Source organism: Elaeis guineensis, chromosome 13 (genome assembly GCF_000442705.2).
Source record: "Elaeis guineensis isolate ETL-2024a chromosome 13, EG11, whole genome shotgun sequence".
NCBI classification, from domain to species: domain Eukaryota; kingdom Viridiplantae; phylum Streptophyta; class Magnoliopsida; order Arecales; family Arecaceae; genus Elaeis; species Elaeis guineensis.
The window spans coordinates 75013374-75036881 of NC_026005.2; the positions used below are offsets into that span (position 1 = coordinate 75013374).

General features: G+C 34.2%; 1 protein-coding gene across 2 annotated transcripts; it reads left to right on the forward strand.

Annotated features, from left to right (window-relative positions):
* The first annotated feature begins 215 nt into the window (after positions 1-215).
* On the forward strand, positions 216-18771 carry LOC105055932 (phosphatidylinositol transfer protein PDR16). 2 transcript variants are annotated; one of them, XM_073247755.1, is made up of 5 exons: positions 216-369; positions 17180-17356; positions 17445-17543; positions 17635-17880; positions 18219-18771. In XM_073247755.1, the coding sequence occupies exons 2-5, from the start codon at positions 17300-17302 to the stop codon at positions 18525-18527; spliced, it is 711 nt and encodes a 236-aa protein (XP_073103856.1). In that variant the 5' UTR covers positions 216-369; positions 17180-17299; the 3' UTR covers positions 18528-18771. The 2 variants fall into 2 exon arrangements, with proteins under 2 accessions (XP_073103856.1, XP_073103855.1); XM_073247754.1 differs by lacking the exon at positions 216-369 and adding an exon at positions 14263-14349.
* The last annotated feature ends 4737 nt before the right edge of the window (positions 18772-23508 follow it).

Consider the following 23508-nt stretch of genomic DNA (forward strand, 5'->3'; position numbering starts at 1 on the left):
AAAGCCTCCATCAGTAAGTTCTAAATGTGGAAAATATTCTTTGAAGCTTCAAATTGTGTTGTTCACAACTGTAAATAAGATTACTGTTGCACCACTATGATTTTTTTTTTTTTTTTTTTTTTTTGTATTCTTTATGAAGAAAATTCCCTTACTTGATGTATGGAGACCTTAGTTATTTTTTGAAATCAATGGATTCCTTTTTGATCATGTTAACCTGAGTTTACAAGGTTCTCTTCTTTGTTCTTTTGTGAATGACACGAGTATATCTGCTATTTGAAGGAACACATTTTGTAGTGAAGCAGGCATGTTTCGCAGAAGCATATCAGTCATGATATTCAGGAGGATGGTACTATACACCAAGAAGCAAAGGTAATCAGACAGAACCGATCCTACAATCATGTTGGCTCGATTTGATGGTCATGATATTCTGGTTTGTGTTTTTTTTTTTAAAGGAAAAAAAAGAAAAGAACTCTGTACCTTCATAAATATGAATTTTACTGTGAGTTTTTATTCGATAAATACCTCATTCCTATGTTACCTAAAATTTAAGTTCGCTTGTTATAGTTATCATGGTAGAGTTTCTGAATATAGTTACTAGTATTTGCTTCAATTAGGAAGAAGAGTTGACCAAGCAAAATTGTCTAGGATCAATCGTCAGGTGGAGTATATATGATGACCTAGAGTTTTTGAAATTTATTCCTCCATGAAGATCTGTTATATGGTTGTCATGTTTTCAGAGTCTGCTCTCATTTCATAAAGCAGAAAGTTATAAAACATCATATAACACAAAAATTGTTAATAGATTTTTCCACCTCTTGTGGGTAGTGAAGAGACATACATTTTACCAAATTTCTTTTTGACAAAAAATTTGTACAAATAAATAATTGTTAACGTTTTTCCTTCTCGAGTTTGTTCTATGTTTTGGATCCATATGACCCCCTTTTTTTCTCTTCGTTTCTTCTTGGTTCAGGACTAAAGTTTTAACTTTCGGCTATTATGCGATTATTGTTCTTTCTTGCGATTGTCAACACACAAAACTAGCATTCTCTCTCCCTCTCTTCATTTTAAAGAAAACTAGCATTATCTCAGTGGTAGTCACTCTGTATCATAGTTGATCATTTTAGCTTTTTCGTGAGCTCTTACAACAAACATTAATCAAGTTGGGTACTTTGTATTTTAGGGTATGTTGCCCTGTTTTGCTTTTTGATTTTGTAACGATGTTTAGGAGATAGAAGTCATAGAACCAACTTCTTCATTGCTTCAATGAGCATATACAAGAAAACATATCTAATTGGTTATTTTGTTATCCATCTTGCCAGAATTTTTGAAGGTAAGCAAGGAGGAAGTGAGAAAGTTCCCCGTTGCATATAATATTATATAATAATTATTGTTACAGATAGAGGGGTGTGTACAGGGTTACAGGATTTACATTTGTACCAATGAGGTGAGAGGAGGATGAAAACAAAATACATGTGGGTGTCCTATCAAAAGAAAGATGTATTACACAGTAACCCGTGGTTCCCAGTTACCCCAGGGTACCGTCGAGCTACCGAAGTAATAGTTCTTCCTTCTGTTAAGGTAACTACAGCTTGAATAACTGGAGGTAGAGTCTGGTTGATATTCTTAGAGCAGTAAGATTGGACTTTGAAATAAAACAGAAGGCAAGAACTTTAGTTACCTTCAGTATAAAAGTCTGAAATAAACTAGCGTAGGTCTTTTGTTTTCGAGTTCTTTATCTAGTCTTTCACCAAGAAACAACTGTTCAGACTGTCTTACTAACTGATCTAGCTTTCGAGCGAAAGAGTCTGTTGACACCACAGAGTGATAGAGGCAAGTACTTTCAGTACTCTGGTTTTAATTGAATTTCTGTGCTCCTGTCTCCATTCATTCCAAAGGTCTTCTATGTCGATTGGAAGGTCTGTAATGTGGCATTTCTGTAGAGTCCTCTTCCACACTTTAATTGAGTAATTGCAATGGAGCATAATATGATCCAGAGATTCGTTGTTATTATAGCAGAACTGACATCTGCTAGGTCCGTGAAATTCTTTTTTCTCAAGGTTATTGGCAGTAAGAATCTTACGGTTATAGCCTAACCAATTGAACAGTTTGTATTTTTCAGGAATTGGGAGTTTCCATATGATCCTTTTGAAAAGAAAAATCTTCCCACTATGGATTAGAAACCTATAATAGGCTGACACAGTGTATGCGTGGTTCGGGAACTATTTCCATAGCCTTTTGTCTTCATGATTCAAACAATCGAAGTTCCTCAGCATTCCTATTAGGACCCGAATGAAGATTTGATTGGGCAGCTGGGTGAGATAGGTTTATAAAATTTTGAGACCATGTGTCCTTGGATAAGAAAGAAGCTATGGTGCAGTTTTTATCTAAAGCCAGCCAGAATAAGATGGGAAAGGTGGTCTTGAGGTTAGGTTCAGTGATCTAGCAGTAGAACCAAAACATTGTGTTCTCCATTACCAACCTGAACTGATGTGAATGGGATAACCAGCTTACCAACATCCATTACTACCCTCCAGAAGCTTGAGGCTTTCCGTCTTATGTTTGGAGATGGTGAAAGATTTATATCTCTTGGGTAGCAATGGTGCTGTACCAAAGATTTTCACGTACCTTAGTTATCCAAGTAGAATCTATCCCACCATTTCATGAGCATAGCTTGATTGAAGACTTTAAGATCTCTGATGCCCAGCCCACCTAGCTCCTTGGGGCGACAAATTTGAGTCCATTTAACTAAGATCTTGAAGTTAGAGTGCCTCTCGTTGTCACACCATAGGAAGTTTAGGCAAATAGAGTCAATTCTTGTGATGATAGCAGTCGACACCCTGGTGATTGACATCCAATAGGTGGGGATCGCCTTAAGCACAGAGTTTATGAGAGTGAGTCGGTCGACAAAAGACAGAACCTTTCTTTCCATCTAGAGAGTTTTCGATTAATCTTGTCCGCTAGGAAATTTCATTAATTTCCGGATAACGATTTGAAATAGAGCGGGATACCTAGATATTGAATCAAAAATTTAGATTTCTTACATCCCAAAATTGCAGCACATCCCTGAGATTTGTTTGAACCTAGTCCCATACCCACCAGCTGGGACTTGAGAAAATTAATTTTCAGACCTTATATTAATTTAGAGGAGTATAATATGAATTTTATAATGTTAAGTTGTGATTTTGCGGCATGGCAGAAGATCAGAGTATCATCTGCGTATTGTATTACATTCATATTGCAATTAGTCTGATTCGGCCCAACAAAAACCAACAGATTCTCAACATTTGCCTGAATCATCATATAGTAGAGAATTTCAGCAACTAAAATAAATAGAAGAGAAGATAGAGAATTATCTTGCTTGAGACCTCTCTTGTTCATAAACCATTTTCTTGGGCTACCGTTGAGGAGGATAGCAGAGGTAGTAGTTGTCGGGATCTGTGAGATATCCAGGATGAAAATCTTGATCCAAAATCATATTTTTGAAGCAGTTTAAATAAGGTCGGCCATGATACACCGTCAAAAGCCTTCTCAAAGTCAAGTTTAATTAGAAGACCTTTCTCCTTCGATTTTCTAAAGTGATTGAGGATTCTGATGTGGCAGTATAGTTTTTAGAGATGCTTCTCCCTTTGATGAATGCGGATTGAGAATGACCCACCAGCTTATCGATTACCCTACTCCATCTGATTGATAGACGTTTGGAAATAATCTTGATGATTCCATTTTTCAGGCTGATTGGTCTGAAATCCTTGACTGATGAGAAGTCGGCTTTCTTGAGATAAATGTGATATAAGTATAGTTTAATCTAGATATATCTACTGTCCCAATGAATAGATCCCTGAAAAGCTTTGAAAAATCTTCTTTGACTATCTCCCAGTGTCTTTGATAGAAAGAAATAGGGAAACCCTCCGGTCCCAGAGCTTTGTCCTTGGCAAGGCTAAAAATAGCAGTTTTAATTTCTTCGTCGGTGAAGTCTGCTTCTAGACATTGTAAATCTAAAGGCCTATCTGGGTAGAGCTTATCCCAATCCAGTTCAATATTTACATGATCCGAGTTCTCAAAAGGGAGGAGTAAAAGGAGAAAAAAGCATGATGAATGGTTTCTAGATTCGAGATGCATTCCCCATTCACAAAGATTTGTTGGATCTCATTTTTCCTCCTTCGGTTGTATGCAGTAATGTGAAAATAAGCCGTATTTTTATCACCTTCTTTAATCCATTGATCACGGAATTGCTGTTTCCAGAATTGTTCCTCCTGAGAGGAGATATCCTCGAGAAGGATTTTGAGCTGAGTTTGTAGGTTTCTTTCTTCATTCGAGAGGCCAGTTCTTCTTCTCTCTTATCTAGTACATCAATTCTGTGTGAAAGATCTCTTTTTTTCTTAAAAATATCTCCAATGATGGTTTTACTCCACTTCCGAAGGACCTTTCTGAGGTGTTTTAATTTTTTGGCAAGAGTATCACATGCATTTGGTGATTGAGTGCAAATGGCCCAAGCAGAATTAATGATATTCGAGAGATCTGGATAAGAATACTAGTGATTTTCGAACCGGAATAATCTTCCTCTCTTGGTAGTAGAGTCAGCTGACGGAGAGAGAGATATTTTGAGTGGAACGTGGTCTGATGTTGATCTTTTCATTAGAGTGCAAATTTGAGAGGGAAGGTAATTTGCCAATCCAAGTTGATGAAGTATTTGTCGAGGTTGGCTAAACAAAGATCCTGTCTGAAATTTGACTATGTGAATCTTCTTTGTGAGAATACTATTTCAATCACTTCCAACTCATTTAATAGGTTATTGAATTTTCTAGAGGCAGTAGAACTGCTTGATCGACCTTGTTTGTCTTCTGGCCGTCAAGTGACGTTGAAGTCTCCCAAAATAATTCAGAAAATGTGAATATGTTGTTTAAGTTATTTGAGCTCTGAGAAGTAGTGTTCACGGTCATGAGAGTCAGAAGGGCCATAAACGTTGGTAATCAACCATTGAGTGTTGGTGTTGAGGATTCTGAACTAGATCGATCGATATGGAGAAAGTTCCTTTGTGGAAGTGTGTATTGATTAGTAATGAGCTTTTCTAATAAGTAACAATGCCACCGCGTGATCCCTCAGCTTCCTTAAAATCCCACATATTAAATTCTTGTCCACAAGAAGATTCGAGCAGTCTTCTGTTGAAGGTGCGGAGTTTTGTTTCCTGAAAACAAGCAATGGAACATTTTGAGAGTTGCACCGAGTTCATGGCGATTCTACGTTTGGTCGGACGGCCCAGACCTCGTACATTCCAACATTGAATAATCATGAGTAATTTGTGCAGCAGCAATCATTTCGGAGCTTGGTGTAAGGATGATAAATTAGCATTATCAGTATAGATAGATGACAAAAGCCTGCAGGAAAGCAGGTTACAGGAGATGGGGATCTCTCTATTGATCCTGGAAGATCTTAAGGCGCACGAAAGACGAGCTACTAATTGCAAGTATATGTTAAAGCGTTGAAACTTTTGCACCGAAACCTGACACTGCCCAAAGGTAGTAGAGTTGATCATGTCCCTTCATGCTGCCCTAGGCAGCAGACTTGCAATAGAAATTTTGTAGCGTTCAGTAGTTTAATCTTGTCGATGAGGTCATTGTTGATACCTGGAAGGAGCTATATGCCACACTCAGCTCCAAGGTTAATGATGTCGCCAGATGTCAATGGGTTTATGAAGAGGATGTCATCCTCGATAAGGAGTCGATCTCAAGTCCGAGAGCGCTTGCTTTCTTGATGCGAAGGTGGGAGCTTCTCTTGGCAGGCGGAGGAGAGAATCGGGAGGATATACCAGATATGAGAGCATCGGGTAGGATGAAAGGATTGAGAGTCGGAGGGGTGAGTCGGGTGACCAAGGGATGTTAGAATTTATAAAATATGTTTTTCTTCTTGTGAAATTTCTTATAGTGGCAAGACTAATCATATTTTGCTTAGTAGTAAGGTACATAAAAATATAGTGGGTGGTAATTTTATTTAAACCAGTTTTGTGAATTTTCTTTGCGCGTGCAAGCTGGTGTGGGTGTTGTTTCATTCTCCAGTACTAGAAGATTTGACATTTTTATGGGTCTGGATTTCTTTTGAAGGTTTTTTTGATTCTTTGTTCATGCCAGAAATCTAAACTTCACATCACTATATAGTGTGACCCCATCTCTTTTAGATGACAAAATTACAATCTTCAGAAGTTTGATGGCCCGATCCGAATAAGAATTCCAGCCCACCAAAACTCAAAAAAAAAAAAAAAAAACTCCTTCCTTCGGGAGTCTTCTTCCTCCTCTCGCCGGCTCCCAATCGGAGTCGGAAAGAGCCCCCTCTGGCTCTATTTAAGGAGGAGAACCCTCCTCTCTCCTCTCATCGAGAAATCCCGAGGCAAAACGGTAGAGATCGTCGGAAAATTCTCACGGAGACCCATCCCTGTGCCCGTCCAATTGCTCGTCGGAAAAGCCTCGCCGGCGTCGGAGGTAAGCCTCCTCCCCTTCCTCTCTTCTCCCATTTCCTTCCCATGCCTGTGTGCACGCTCGCGGTTACCGGAGTCGCCGGATTTCGTTGCGGAAGAAACCTTTATTTTGCCGTTTTTCTTTGATTTCCGACGCCGGTGGTCACCGCCGACCACCGGTATGGCCCTCCTCTTGTCGTTGGGTCGCCTCCCCTCCTGCTGACGGCCGCCCCACGCCGATTGCACCGTCGGCCGACCAGCCAACAGGGGATTGTGAGATCTCCAGTTTCGGCCCAAAGGAACCACGGGAAGAAGAAGGAGGAAAAGAAAAGAAAAAGAAAAGAAAAAGAAAAGAAAAAGGAAAAAAAAAGAAGAAGAAGAAAAATAATATAATAATAATAATATAATAATAATAAATAGGATTTTCTTTCCTCTCTCTTCCGTGAAGAAAAAAGAAAAAAAAAGAAAGAAAAGAAGAAAGAAAAAAATAAAATAAATTAATTAATAAATAATGATATAAATAATAAAATATGAGAAAGAGAGTTTCTTTCTCTTTCCTCTCTCTCTTCAGCCTGAACTAGTATTTTCTCTTTCTAGAATTGGACTTTCTCTCTCTACTTTCTCTCTCTAGAATCCTCTCTCTAGATTATTTCTCTATCTAAGATTTTCTAGATTTTTGAGAAGAATGATGATAATCTTAGTGATGGATTTTTGATCTGTGATCACGGACGGTACACCGACATCCACTTTGATCAGATTAGTATTTTTAAGATTCTATTTTTCATGATTTTATTGAATTATCTATATGATAATTTCAGCATGATTTGATCTGATCGATCAGGATTTGTTGAATCATATTGTCTGAAAATTCGAGATGAGTTTTCTCTCTCTAGAATTTTCTTTCTCTAGAATTTTCTCTCTCTAAAATATTCTCTCTCTTGATTGATTTTCTCTTTAAAAAGGTTAGTGAATGAAAAAATTTTTTAATAGTCCTGATCTGATTTAATGAAGAATTCTGATCCATGATTGTCAGACAGCATACTGCACCCACCTTAATCAGACCATGAATCTTTAGATTTGATCATCCATGATTTTGATCTAGCCATGACTTGATTTGATTATGTTGATTTCACCAATCGAGATATTGGACCAATCGTAATGTTGGATTGTGTCACCTGATTAATTCGAATTATACCTCATGAATTCTCTCTCCTCTAATTGTCTCTCTCTACTTGATTTTATGAAATCGATGAAGAAATCTCGGTCCTATCACTTCTTATCCGATTTGATCTGATTGTCAAAATTTGGATTGTTTAGTCCTAATTAGATTTTGATTAGATAAAATTAGATGATCGGACCCAATCTAAACTGTTGAAATATGGTATTCATATTCTTTCTAATTATTGAAATTGATTCTGTATAGGATTGTGGATGTTTGATCATAGATATCATGATATGATCTGCGAACAGAATTTTTGAAAAAAAAATTTATAGAATTATGTGGGTTTATTGGAATGCGTTCAAGGTAAGTAATGTTTCACTTTTTCTAGATTTATCAGCAAATTATAATATATTTTTCTACATATTTGTGAAACGATACATGAATTGGATGAATGTATTTTGTTATGAAAATATTTTATTTAAAATGTTATGATGAAGCATGATTGAACATATTGATTCCATGATGCATTATATTGATTGATTTCGATACTACATGATTTTATGTTTTATTATCGAAATTAGAATATGAAATATGATTTATGAAGAATTATGATATAAGAAACATTATGAATTGACAACCTGACTATGTAAAGGATCCTGCCAATGGGGGTATATACGTTGGTAATTGATTTGTCCTGAGGGTTTACGTCGCAGAGAGACCAGCGACAAACCGTCAGAGAGACCAGCGGTTCGAAGACTTTGCTGCCAGATGATTCGCAGCTCACCGCAAAAGATATGCATGTTATAACCCTACCATAGGAAAAATGTGGTCATAGCTCATGGTTGACGAAAAGAATTTAAGAACAAAAGAAATTGAAATCTGGAAAGAAACTTGAATTTTGAAAAAGAAATGAATTTGGCATGAATTATATTGCATAATTGAAAATTGATTTTAAATTAATAACTCTTATGCTTATTTTCTATAAATGATTATTTACTTAAATACCTGATGAAATCTGTTGAAAATGATCATTGCTTACTGGGTTGTCTAGCTCATTATCTCCTATTTTACTTTTTTACAGATATTGAAGAATTAAGATGATACAAGATATGAATGGAAGAGTGATCAGAAGTAGAATCTCTATACTTTTATTTTCGATTGAAAGTCTTATTGAATTTGGTATAAGGCCTATGAATCATTGTTGAATTTATTAAGATATTAAAGAAGAAATTTAGATCATTATGTTTTGGATTTAAATTATTGACTAATTATTCGCTGTTGTTTTAGGATAGCACGATAAGATGCCTTGCATGCTTATGGGAAGAGTTTTCTATGAGTATGCGGTGGTTGCCATGACCCTCGATTCACAATCTCGGATCGGAGACGTGACAATTAATATGGTATCAAAGCATAAGTGGATGAATTATGAAACATAGAATCAGATATAGAATGGGTATAAGTGGATAGACACTAGGGACATTATAGTGTAGATCTTTGATGATTGTAGTGGAAGAAATATTTAAAAATTTTGATTAAATATTGAGATTATGTATAAAAGGATCGCAAGAGATTATGACATATAGAGTTTGAAATATGATGGATAATCTATAGATCATGATATGATTAGTTAGATCTTGATCGAAAGTAATCACAAAAGTATTGACATAAAATTTTATTGTATATTATGGTTATTAATTTAATCATTGGTTATTCAAGTGAATCGTAAGTTCAAATTCGATGTGAGAATAATACTATGATATTACTTTTAGTTGAGAAGTTGACTATTATTGACAAGATAAAGATTTGACGATAAAATATTATTTCAGGATGGACTAAGAAAAATCTTTTATGATGTTTGATTGGAATATTTATCGAAATTGAATTTGGTATGTGGATTATATATAAAGTGGCATATTAGGATGAATGCATATTTGAGAATATTGCAAAGAAACCTATGTCTTATTGATGAAATTGATTTTGAGATTATAGGATATTCATCGTACTGGAATCTTTAATCATCATCCTTAGATCTAGATAATAGATCTTATTATGTCTCTTGGAGACTACATGATGTGTATGAAATTTCAATTTAAAGATTTCGTATCTAAGTTGATTAAGAGATTTTCTGATATTATTGTTGAGGTTGTTAATGAAAAATTGATATCTTCATATTAAGATAAAAGATCTGATTTATATTTATTTCAGATTAAGGGATCCATATGAATTTATAATTTAGAAATTTTGGATTTAGAAATTGATATTGAGTTCCTTTGCTTTTGTTAACGAGGTCCCTAATTGAATCTACTATTAAATGGAGATTTGATTTTTGAAGCTTGTATGATTGTTATGAAAGATATTTAATAGATATTGAAGATCCTGATGATAGAAATTTTAGAAAAAAAATAATGATTTGAAATTCTTATATATTTTGATTATGTCCAAATTTGATGGAGCATCGAAGGATTTTTTCTTCATTAATTTGACTTATAAAGATTTTTTTGTTTGAAAATTATCGAATTTAATTGATATGAGAATTAAGATTTGATTCATATTGATTATAGTAAATCTATATGATTGTTTAAATATGATATTGGACTCAAGGGTTAATCAAGATTATTGTATACCAGTAGAAGTATGAATGAGAATCAGAAGTTAATCTTCGACTTCAATTGAAATTTAAAATTTTAGATCTTTTCTATTGATAAGATAAAGAAATAATTTGATCAAATTTTTTTGGTGAACCTAAAAAATTTTAATTGTTAGATCAGAGTGTACAGCGGAAGCATTGTAATCTGGATTACTTTGAGTAAGTCAGGAATGCTGACCCTTTGAGTTAAAGAATTATGATAGATGATATAGTTTGATACAAAAAATTTATTGATATTAGAAAGAATAATATTTTAAAATTTTAAATTATTTTAGATATCCTAATGTGATTTTTAAAAGTAGTGCTTCCACCTACTATGCTAAAAAAAAATAATAATAATTAGCATCCTAATTCTAGGATGAGTGGACTTTTGATTTTAGATTTAGAATATTTGGAGATAAATTTTTTCTATCCTAGAATTAAATTTTATAATTTTGATTTATTAGGAAGAATTTGAGATTGTTTATTGAATAATGATTTTGATCTTAGATTATTATACTCAAATATTTAGCTCCAGGGTATAATAAAATTTGAAGTTTGAACTCTTTTGATTATTATTATTTCTCTGACTAAATAGAAAAGATTGAGGTTATCTATTGATATTGACAATTGTTCTACAAAAGATAGATTGAAGTTATTTATAATTTAATTTGATAATGAATTGATTAATTAAGAGTAGTTAATATTTTGATAAAGCAAATTAATATACTTACTTAGAATAGAGACATTGATTTTGATTATAAGAAAAATATAGTTTTGATTTAGATCAATTTTTGAGTTATTGATTTTTATTATGGAATGACTTAATGATAAAATTTGCTTCAAGAATTAGAATATTTAAGAGTTTGAGGGTTTGAGTAAGAAAATTTCGATGACTAGAAATAGTGATATTGATTCAATCAATAATGGTGATATTGATCTTTATGAAATAACTTAATGATGAAGTTGTATCGAGAATTAAAATATCGAAAGTTCGAGAATGAAATTGAAATGATAAATCTTCAACCTTTGAAAGTACGAATAAGAGAAAATATTTTTGAATTTTGATTGATTGGGATGTCATCATATGATTCACATAAGTATGTTTTTCCTATCTTATGATGGGTTGACATTAAGAGTGGATAATATTTAAAAAAAAATGAATGATGATGAATGAAGTTCTTATGCAAGAATAGAGACATTGATTTTCTTCTACCTACAAGAGATGGATTTAATTTTAATTTGAGTCATGAGATATTGAACATGAATTTTATAAGAAATGAGATCATAATTTTGAAATTTTGAAATATTGAAAATCTTTGAGATGTTGATCTTGATAAATAAGAAAATGAATGGTTCCGTTTCAGATCAATATTTGATGTATTGACTTTTTCCTTATAAAATGATTTAAGAATGAATTTATATCAAGAATTAGAATATTGAAATATTTATGGATGAGATTCAAGTAAGAAACTATGAAGACTCAAGCAAAAAAATTTCGAGGACGAAATTTCTTTTAGAGGGGAAGAATGTGATGGCCCGGCCCGAATAAGAATCCCAGCCCACCAAAGCCCAAACAAAAAAAAAAGAAGAAGAAAAACAGGGGGAGTCTTCTTCCTTCTCTCGTCGGCTCCCAATCGGAGTCGGAAAGAGCCCCTTCCGGCTCTATTTAAGGAGAAGAACCCTCCTCTCCCTCTCATCGAAAATCCGGGCAAAACGGCAGAGATCGTCGGAAAATCCTCACGGAGACCCGTCCCTGTGCCCGTCCAATTGCTTGCCGGAAAAGCCTCGTCGGCGTCGGAGGTAAGCCTCCTCCCTTCCTCTCTTCTCCCCTTTCCTTCCCATGCCTGTGTGCACGCTCGCCAGCGACAGGAGTCGTCGGATTTTGTTGCGGAAGAAACCTTTATTTTGCCGTTTTTCTTTGATTTCCGACGCCGATGGTCACCGCCGACCACTGGTTTGGCCCTCCTCTTGTCATTGGGTCGCCCCCTCCTGCCGACGGCCGTCCCACGTCGGTTGTACCGCCGACCGGCCAGCCAACAGGGGATTGTGAGATCCCCTATTTTGGCCCAAAGGAACCCACGGGAAGAAGAAGAAGGAGGAAAAGAAAAGAAAAAGAAGAAAGAAAAGAAAAAGAAAAGAAAAGAAAAGAAAAAGGAAAAAAAAAGAAAAAGAAGAAAATAATATAATAATAATAATATAATAATAATAAATAGGATTTTCTTTTCTCTCTCTTCCGTGAAGAAAAAAAAAAAAGAAAGAAAAGAAGAAAAAAAATTAATTAATTAATAAATAATAATATAAATAATAAAATATGAGAAAGAGAGTTTCTTTCTCTTCCCTCTCTCCCTTCAGCCTGAACTAGTATTTTCTCTCTCTAGAATTGGATTTTCTCTCTCTAGATTATTTCTCTCTCCTAAGATTTTTTAGAATTTTGAGAAGAATGATGATAATCCTAGTGATGGATTTTTGATCTGTGATCACCGGACGGTACACCGACATCCACTTTGATCAGATTAGGTATTTTTAAGATTCTATTTTTATGATTTTATTAATTATCTATATATAATTTCAGCATGATTTGATTTAATCGATCAGGATTTGTTGAATCATATTGTCTGAAGAATTCAAGATGAGTTTTCTCTCTCTAAAATTTTTTTCTCTAGAATTTTCTCTCTCTAAAATATTCTTTCTCTTGATTGATTTTCTCTCTAAAAAGGTTAGTGAATGAAGAAATTTTTTTTAATAGTCCTTATCTGATTCTAATGAAGAATCCTGATCCATGATTGTCAGACAGCGTACTGGCACCCACCTTAATCAGACCATGAATCTTTAGATTCGATCATCCATGATTTTGATCTAGCCATGACTTGATTTGATCATGTTGATTTCACCAATCGAGATATTGGACCAATCGTAATATTGGATTGTGTCACCTGATCAATTCGAATTATACCTATGAATTCTCTCTCCTCTAATTGTCTCTCTCTACTTGATTTTATGAAATCGATGAAGAAATCTCGGTCCTATCACTTCTTATCCGATTTGATCTGATGGTCAAAACTTTGGATTGTTTAGGTCCTAATTAGATTTTGATTAGATGAAATTAAATGATCGGACTCAATCTAAACCGTTGAAATATGGTATTCGTATTCTTTCTAATTATTGAAATTGATTCTGTATAGGATTGTGGATGTTTGATCATGGGATATCGCGATATGATCTACGAACAGAATTTTTAGAAGAAAAATTTATAGAATTATGTGGGTTTATTGGAATACGTTCGAGATAAGTAATGTTTTACTTTTTCTAGATTTATTGATAAATTATAATGTATTTTTCTGACATGATTTGTGACACGATGTATAAATTGGATGAATGATATTTTGTTATGAAAATATCTTATTTGAAATGTTATGATGAAGCATGATTGAACATATTGATTCCATCATGCATTATATTGATTGATTTCGATACTACATGATTTTATGTTTTATTATCGAAATTAGAATATGAAATATGATTTATGAAGAATTATGATATAAGAAACATTATGAATTGACAACCTGACTATGTAAAGGACCCTGCCAATGGGGGCATATACGTTGGTAATTGATTTGTCCTGCGGGTTTACATCGCAGAGAGACCAGCGACAAACCGCAGAGAGACCAGCGGTTCCGAAGGACTTTGCTGCCAGATGATTCACAGCTCACCGCAAGAAGATACGCGGTGCTATGATCCTGCCACAGGAAAAATGTGGTCATAGCTCATGGTTGACGAAAAGAATTTAAGAACAAAAGAAATTGAAATCCGGAAAGAAACTTGAATTTTGAAAAAGAAATGAATTTGGCATGAATTATATTGCATAATTGGAAATTGATTTCGAATTAATGAACTCTATATGCTTATTTTCTATAAATGATTATTTACTTAAATGCCTGATGAAATCTGTTGAAAAGTGATTATTGCTTACTGGGCTGTCTAGCTCATTATCTCCTATTTTACTGTTTTTACAGATATTGAGGAATTAAGATGATACAAGATATGAATGGAAGAGTGATCAGAAGCAGAATCTCTATACTTTTATTTTCGATTGAAAGTCTTATTGAATTTGGTGTAAAGCCTATGAATCATTGTTGAATTTATTAAGATATTAAAGAAGAAATTTAGATCGTTATATTTTGGATTTAAATTATTGACTAATTATTCCGCTGTTGTTTTAGGATAGCATGATAAGATGCCTTGCATGCTTATGAGAAGAGTTTTCTATGAGTATGCGGCGGTTGCCATAACCCTCGATTCACAATCTCGGGTTGGGGGCGTGACAAGAAGTTTAGCTAGCCTTCATCCAACTGTAATGGTTCTATGTAGTTCCAACCCTTCATCTCCTTTTTCTTGACAAATTATAGATAAAAGAGAATAAACAACTTCAATTGGTTTAGACCATTATTTATCTTCCCCAGAAATATAAACCTTCAACAATTTGTGATAATAAAGATGCAAACCCTTAAACAAGTGATTCATTCTTCTAAATTATCCTTTCCCGATTATTTTACTCTCAAAAATCTACATACTGCTCAAGACACTTCATTGAGTCAACAAAGTTCTTCAAGGAAACCTCAGCAATCATGAACCGGAAATCACTATGTAGTGATCTGATCTAAGCTACACAGTTGTTTTCCTCATGTGCAAATAAGCCCCTTCAGAATTTTATAAAGAAATTTGCCCCTTCGGAATTTTATGCAGAAGTTTTCTGATATGGTTGAAAGTTAGATGAGGTTTAAGATTAGGCCTCTTAATTTGTTTATGAGTCCATTTTGTTTCGTTTTGTTTATGTGATTTGTAAGAATTCAGGGCCATAGAGGGTCGGTATTTTGGGGTGATCTTAAGCAAAACATGGTATTCTTTAAGAGAGATCTCAAATTACTAGGAGCTTTTATTGAGCTGTGACGATTTATAAGAGGAAAGAGTAGTTCAGCAAGGAATAGAAAAGAAAAGAAACATAAGAGGGAAGAAGAAAAGAGCGATAAGAAGGAAAGAGACCAGGAAAAAAGAGGAGGAAAGAAAGGGAACAAGAATATGGGGAAGGATAAAAAAAATGGTGAGAAAAGAGAACAGGTAGACTAGGAGGAAAATAAAGGGAAAAAGGTGGCCAGTCTCAATGTAGGAGACTGCTAAAGTGGCTGGCCAGACAAGGCCTTTTAATATAAATTTTCTCATGTATTATCTTAACTGAAGTACCTTACAACACTTTCAGTGATCCACTATATATAATGCGAAAGCCTCAAAGTCTTGTCAAAAGGTTTGCCTATAAGGCCTTTCACATTATACACATGCCATTCACTATCCTTTTCTTTAGAAAAAGAATCATTATTGCCAGGTCTCAACACACTGTATGTCCTTCCTTTCTCTATTTCTATCTTTTCTCTTCCTCCTTCCATCCAGAACATTAGATGGAACCATGGAATCACAGCCATCCATCAAATGCTCTTCCTTTTTTTTCTTAACTTTCTGCATGCATTTCACTTACCTAGACCTGGAGTAATTAGAGAGATTTAGAAACATTTGATATCCAACATCCTTAAGGAATAGGATTTATTTGGTTGATCATTGAATTGGAAATAGTGGACCATGTATTCTTTTCCTTTTTTCTGCTTTTCTTTCTTTTTTTTCTTTCTTCTGGTGGTGGTGGCAGGGGTATAAAGTAGTTTCTGTATTTCATCTCTGTTAATAGATTAGGTTTCAGGGGTTCGGGATTTATCCTTTTATCTGATCATGGACTAGAACTAATACCCTTATCTGATATTTTTATCATATCTTATCTGACATTTGATGAGGACTAGTCACCTTTATCAACTCATTAGATATGAGTATGGACAAGAGACCAAAATCCAGGACATATGCCATCTCAACTCACAGTGCATTCTGCACCTGCTGTGCTAACCATGTAAATGATTAAATCTAAAGCACATGCATGCCCATGCTAATGTTGTCATTATCTGTTGCCTTATACTTGCTTGACAATTTTCTTAGCTTGTTTATCTCAGTTTCGCATTCTTATTGGCTCACGGTCAATTAGGCTTGTTACTCTCCTGCAATGTTGAGTTTTTTTTTTTTAAGGACATGTTTAAGGCGTGTGCATGTATTGGAACTGCCATGATGAATGGGTCAATCTCTGCAAGTGCAATGCATGTGACCGGGTTATATCGTATCATATGGATATTGATGGTACATTTTTATGTTGTAGTTAAGTATGAGTTGTTATCCTCTGAACATTAAAAAGACAGAAGTCAATGCTGAAGTGTTGTATATTTAGATATCAATTGCCCTTGTACATGCAAATTGATTGAGAAGAACAACTGTTTATGTTCTTTGTATGTATCCAGAAATAATTTTTTAATTTTTATTAAATTTAATATATTTATAGTTGAGAAATTTGTAAAATATATATTGTAGATTTTGCTAAAGTACGACATGGTTACTCCATTAAAGAAATATGCCTTCCAGAAATCAACCATAAGTTAAGTTTATTAATGTCTAAAACAATATTTATAGTGTTCTACAAATTCTTTTTAGTGATTGTTTTGGATAGAGGTAGCAAGAGTATTGAAACCTATGGATTCTTTGATATTTGTAAGCTAGATTTTTCCCCCAAATTACAGAATCCAGATTATTCATGTGGTAGTTGCAATGCTGACACTCTCTAGCCCAAGATTTTAAAACATAGATGTTTGATAAACTTCTAGATGCACAGAACAGTACTTTCTAAGAATATCCGAGTATTTCCATATAATTTCTTGATGAACAGCTCTGGTGAAGCGCCTGAATTCATCCCTAGTTCCACTGGATTTTCATTGACAGAGCTGCATGTAATCTGTAGTTTTGTTTGGAGTGCATAAAGTAGATACAGATACTTGAGCTTATTCAGTATTCATTCTACAAACAGATCAATGAGCTCAGAGCTGCAATTGGACCCTTGTCTGGACGTAGCTTGCAGTACTGCACTGATGCATGCTTGAGGAGATATTTGGAAGCTAGGAACTGGAATGTTGATAAGTCAAAAACAATGTTGGAAGAGATGCTCAATTGGCGATCAACTTACAAGCCAGAAGAGATCCGCTGGGTAAGTTCTACTGTCCTGTGACAGCTCTGGGCTATTAAATCGTTAGTCAGGAAATTAACTTATTTACTGCAATCTGTGATTCTGTCAGCATGAAGTTGCTATTGAAGGTGAAACTGGTAAATTGTACATAGCAAATTTTCATGATCGAGAAGAAAGAACTGTTATTGTGATGACACCAGCAAAACAGGTATGCACTGAATATTTTTTTTCTTTTCCTTGAAAAGCATTCTTGTGGTTTCACTGTAACGAACAGAGTTCTGAATATGTTTAGTTTACAGAACACATCATCACATGACAATCAAATTCGGTTTCTGGTGTATATCTTTGAGAATGCGATTCTCAATATGCCTGAGGGTCAAGAGCAAATGGTGTGTTTGATGGACTTCACTGGGTGGTCATTAAGCAATGCAGTCCCCATAAAGACTGCTCGAGAAACCACAAAGATTTTGCAAAACCATTATCCTGAGAGACTTGCTGCTGCATTTTTATACAATCCTCCCAGAATCTTTGAAACCTTTTGGAAGGTTTGAGTTCATACAACCCTTTATGCTATGGTGCACTTTAAGCAGTCTATAAGCAACCACAGAAAATTACAATTACATGCACTTCTTCCTCATCTATTGTCTATCACTTTTAATACTATCTAGTTAACAAGGCAACCTTGAAAATGAAAAATGCATGAAATTATTGTTTCAAAATTCAAATCTCTTGAATATGAGGATCAACTGCAATGGTTCATGAATAACTTCAGCAAGCCACTGGTTCTTTTTTCTCTTCTTGTATCTGGACTATGTTAACCACTAACAACAATTCTCTTTGTTATGTGATCTTTCTCTCACATTGTTCTATTCTCCCATTGCAGATTGTCAAATATTTCATAGACCCAAAAACCTTCGAAAAGGTACATTTTGTTTACCCAAAGAATGCAGAAAGCATAGAGCTCATGAGCAAGTACTTTGATGTTGAGAAACTTCCCCTTGAGTTTGGAGGAAAGAACAAAATACAATACAACCATGAGGAGTTCTCCAAATTGATGTTAAAGTATGATATCAGATCAGCAAGCATTTGGGATTTGAATGAAAAAACAGCCCAGGCCAACCATGCAACCAATGGGCACTCAACTTCCGAGGGTGCACAGGAACCAGCACGGATTGCTGCACAAGCAAGTTGAGCAAAAGCGCCACTAAAACTTCCATGCAGCATGTAGCTGCTTAATAACACAGTGGGTACTCTTGCTCATTACCTTAACAGCATGACAGGATTCTTTGAGTACCCTACTTATTGTGTGGATCTATTTCTTTCTGTTTCACTGGAAATCATTCTAAACGATGCTCTCTTTGCTTGAAGAATTTATACAATGCAGACAAACAACGTTTCTGAAGAATATATTATCATGCAGAGAAACATCCATCTCATTCTGCTGAGTCAGGAAATTAGTCTCTTCGCTTGTGTTTCGCTGTACATGGTGTTTGTCTCTTCACTTTTGTTTTGCAGTACATTGCATTCATTGGAGAATCCATGTGAAAGAAAATCTATGCCCCATGAATTATTATAGTAGGTGGATACTCTTTCATGTTGCTATGAAACTAGTTTCCCCATTAACTGAATTGGATGATTAGACTTAATTAATTTTTCAACTATTTAGCTTGTAATACAGAAGCTCTAATATACAAATTGTGATATGCTGAACAAAAGCAGAAAATTTACATCCACAATGAACTAGTGTATTCAGTACAAGATTTATCCTGTGTTTGGTTAGAGTCACGAGAGAAAGGATGGATGAAGTTGGAACAATGGATGGTCTCTATTCATTGTTTGGTTCCAAAAATTTTAAAGAAGATGGATGAAAAAAGAAATTGTTCATCCATCCGTGCTCATCATTTTTCATTCTTTCAAATCGAAAAAATGCAAAGAAGATGGATGCAGCATGGAAGGTAGATTTCTACATTGACTAAATGATCCTTTATTAATTTTTGCAAAATCCTAATATTTTTTTATTTATTTTATTTATATATTTTTTATTTTATTTATATTATTTATCTTATACTATCAAATTTTATTACTAATTATTTTAGTTTCAGCATATAATTTCTGCAATTCTAAGTAAATAATGAAAATTATCTTCTATTTTTTATTTATATTTACTATTTTTTAGTTAACTATTTGTATCAAATTAATTAACTATTCAAATTAAATATTTATTTATATAAATTATTTATATATACTTAATTTATTTATATATACTTAATTTATAAATTATTATTAAATCTAATTTAATATTATTTAATTATAAAATATAAAGATTATAATTATATATTGTTTTACTTCTTTAATATAAATAAGTATAACAAATTAATAATAATAATAATATCTTTTATCAATGGGTAGTTTCGTAAACATATCTACAATATTATCCATCCTTTCATTCCCCCTATACCAAACAATATAAGGAATTATTTCCATCCATTTTTTTATAATTTATCAAATATATAAGAGGATGAATAAAAAATTCATACATCCTTCATTTTCTATCTTTCTTTCAATCCATTTTTCATATCAAATAGAGGGTTAAGGTTCGTCAAGGCGATCAAATGGGCCAGCGGACGTGAGTTTTCCTTTTAAAAGGAGATAGCTTCTCCTGACCTTTACATCCAAGATCATCCAAGATAGGCTTGCTTGTATTAGCTTCTTGTAAAGCAAGCAGTTTCAGAATCTTTCAGAATTTAAAGCTAATTTCAATAAATGATTTGGAGTCATTAGATGGATTTGAAGAGGACAACAAAGAACCAGTACATGATGCTTGCACATTACGTCCCTTGATCATTTGGTCGGAGAACATTATATCCAACCTGTGCAAAAGAAAGAACTATCAAAAAGAACGCAGAAAACCATCTCATGCTCTCATCTCCACTCAACAAATTATTTTTTTATCATGCAGCTCCGCCAAGCTCTTCACATTTGTCTTCCACCTGTGGTTGGCTTTTAGCACTGACATACCAAACTAAGGGATATCTATGTTTTTTCAACTGTAAAAAGACCAGGTTACAAAAAAAAACACTTGTTCAATCACTTCTGCTTGCAAACATTCGCAAGTCACAAAAGAATAAACAAAAGCCAATCAAAATAAATGAATAAATTAATATGATACCCCAGGTCTGGTCCATGGGATTTATATGTAAAGGGAAGAGATATTAGCAAAAATGCATATGCTGCCACAGAATCTGAATTGCCTGGACCTTATTGTTAAACAAAACAGGCTTCAGAAGCACATAATAAATGCAAGGAAAGCTGTGTCAAAAACAAGCAGAAAGTTCCTACTTTCTAAAATTTCACAGCATGAAAAGGTGCCATTGAAGCAAAACCAGGTTAGCTGCTTTATGGATGAGAGGCGATAACAAAAAGTTCTAATGGGTGTGATTGATACTAGTTGAGGCAGTAACTCTTCAGAACAGGATCAGATGAGTCGCCTTTTAAAATTTCGGGTGGTGGCTTGATAGGTGCGAACCAACAATCCAACACCGACTCCAATTCCAAGGCAGATGCCAAGGCCAATCCCCACACCCACCCTCACACCAGCATTGAACCATGAAAGTTCCCCATCTTCCCCTTCAATATATTCATCTCTGGAGTAAATGCTGTTGTAGCCAACCTCCAAATCATTTTCTGGTTGGTAGCCTTCATATTCCGATAACTGCCACAGAAGAAGAGATGGATGTTAGTATTTTGCACACGTGGTTTTGGGAGCAAACACAAGAAGCAATAAGTCCAGGTTATATGGAAGAATTTTCTTTTCTTTTTTCAGAAAGAGAATAATGGAAGAACGTCTAAGCCATATGGGGAAGACTTTTCTATCCAAGTTGCTGAAAAAAAGAATATCCATATTTCTTTATCCTGGGTATTTAACATAAGATATTTCAAGATCAAATTACATTCAAGAAGATAAAAATAAGTAAAATTTCATATAAAAGGGCATTATTTAAATGCAAAGCACGGACTTTTTAAGGAATTTCAAGAGTATAGGTGTTTTCAACTGCTGAGACAGCAGAGATGAAAAAATCACACCACTCCATTAAGAATAAGTATAAATCTAGATTAATATTCAGAAAAAAAAAAAAATTCAGACCAACCCATACATATCAACCTTACATTTTGATGTGATGAGAATTTACCAATATGCCCTTTCATGGCATGAGTAATTGAATGGACAAACAAAAGAACAAAAAAAGAGAGTTAGAAAATTCTGAGTGGGGCATATATTGCCAGGTTTTGAGGGAAATGTATACTTAAGTGGTCAAACTAGTCAGAGAAAGCGTCCTTCTCAAAAGACCAGTGGTTGAAAATCATATATCCACTGTCAACAGCTTGAAGACCACAAGGCTGCATAGCCTCACACTGTAATTCTTCAGCATATCCACTCAAAACTCATATACAACATATTAGTTATGGAACATTATGACATAAATTCCATGAGAAAGGCCAAACTGAAAGTAAAACGTTATGGATTAAGCAGTTATACAAGATTCAAATACCAAATAAGGGGCAAAAGGAAAACTATAATAAATGTTGATATATCTTTGCAACAGTATCTATAGATAAAAAGGGAAATTGAGAGGTGATCTTGAGTCTGTCATGTTGGAACTTGTTGTTTTACCTGCTTTCACATATTTTTGTTTTCTATGTTTTGGGGCATAAAAGATCTCCTAGGACGGGGAATTTTCTCTATCTTTATTAGATAGTTATTACAAATATAAATAGTACGCTTTTTGTTCTTTCCCTGTCTTGCTTTCTCCCATAATGTTAGAGCTTTGGGATTTCTCTGAGTCTAATTTCGGGATGGTAACGGAGCACAAATGGAAGCTTGGCTTCCGTAAAGCTTTTCATGTATAGTAATCTTTGTTTTAAATCTTGTCTCTTGTTGAATTCCTATAGAAGAGATCTCTATAAGCTCTAGTCAACTAATCATGTGGAGTCGATGATAGAAAAATATAAAAGAAATTCATGCTTCACCAGTTGCAATATGTAAGATAGAAGGTTTCTACAATGAATGCAATGAGGATTAATTAATATATATTTTTTAAAATTGTTTTTGAAGTCAGAGAACTTCGAATGGATGACTGAGGATGTCAAATTCCAAAAAAATATGCTCTCCATAAAGGAGGCAGTCCCAAAAGGCATGCAATCCTGCAGGATTTTTGCTATCTTAATGCATCCTGAAATATAACACTATAGTCTAGATAATTACAGTGTAAAAAGAAAAGAAATGGTGACCTATCTTATTTCTTAAATGCTTAAAAAGTCTTATGCCCAAGTTATATTGCACATGTATGGTTTGGTGCCATCAAAGCCTTCATTACTTCTTATATATAAGAGCTTAATGTATGTGATGCAATTGCTGCTTTCTGGAGTTGGTTTTGGCCATTGTTCCAGCTTGTAAAAACCAAATACTTCCTTCAGAACATCATTAGAAAGTCTGAAAGACCAGATTCTAGTCAAATTTTATGAACAAAATCATCTAGATTAAGATCAGAAAAGGCATAAAAAGGTGTTAACGTGACACAAATGTCAGAATTCTCCTACATAGAGTCAAACATAACTGTCTGATGTGTTTTTCCCTTTTTTCCCACCCATTGAAATCTTGATGATGTACCATGTTTTAACGTGAGCAATGGTGCCATTCAAGAATAAAAAAGTTAATGGAATATCAAGTTATCTTCCGCTATCCTATTAGCAGATCAAGTGAATTCTATGCTGCCCACAATTTGTACATATTGACTGATTGTTTTCTTTCCAGGTTCAACTATTCTATGCACCAGATATTTATCCCTCCCCACTGCAGAACAAGCAGAATATATTATAAGTAGAAATCAGAATAGATACTGCAGGGAAGTTGATGCAAGCGAGTTGTTAAAAGAGTGAACACAATAACTTATCAATAAAACCTAACCATAATAGAACTGCGAAAACTGTCCAAATATTGCCACGATCAATTGAAAGTCTAGGCAAACATTATTATGCTCAGCTCATTGATCAGGTATACTTGACAACAAATTTGAATAAATGAAAATTACAATTATTACAATTTGGCAAAATTGAACAGGTTTTGTTTACAAATTTAATGCAGTTTCATTCGCTTTTGACCAAAAAATGAGTTT

Excerpts from the sequence above, each read along its gene's own strand:
- LOC105055932 (XM_073247754.1), top strand. The coding sequence starts at position 14,266 with ATGATACAAGATATGAATGGAAGAGTGATCAGAAGCAGAATCTCTATA. Across the intron at positions 17,544-17,634 it reads TGATGACACCAGCAAAACAG|AACACATCATCACATGACAA; the intron begins GTATGCACTGAA and ends TTTAGTTTACAG. Across the intron at positions 17,881-18,218 it reads TCTTTGAAACCTTTTGGAAG|ATTGTCAAATATTTCATAGA; the intron begins GTTTGAGTTCAT and ends CTCCCATTGCAG.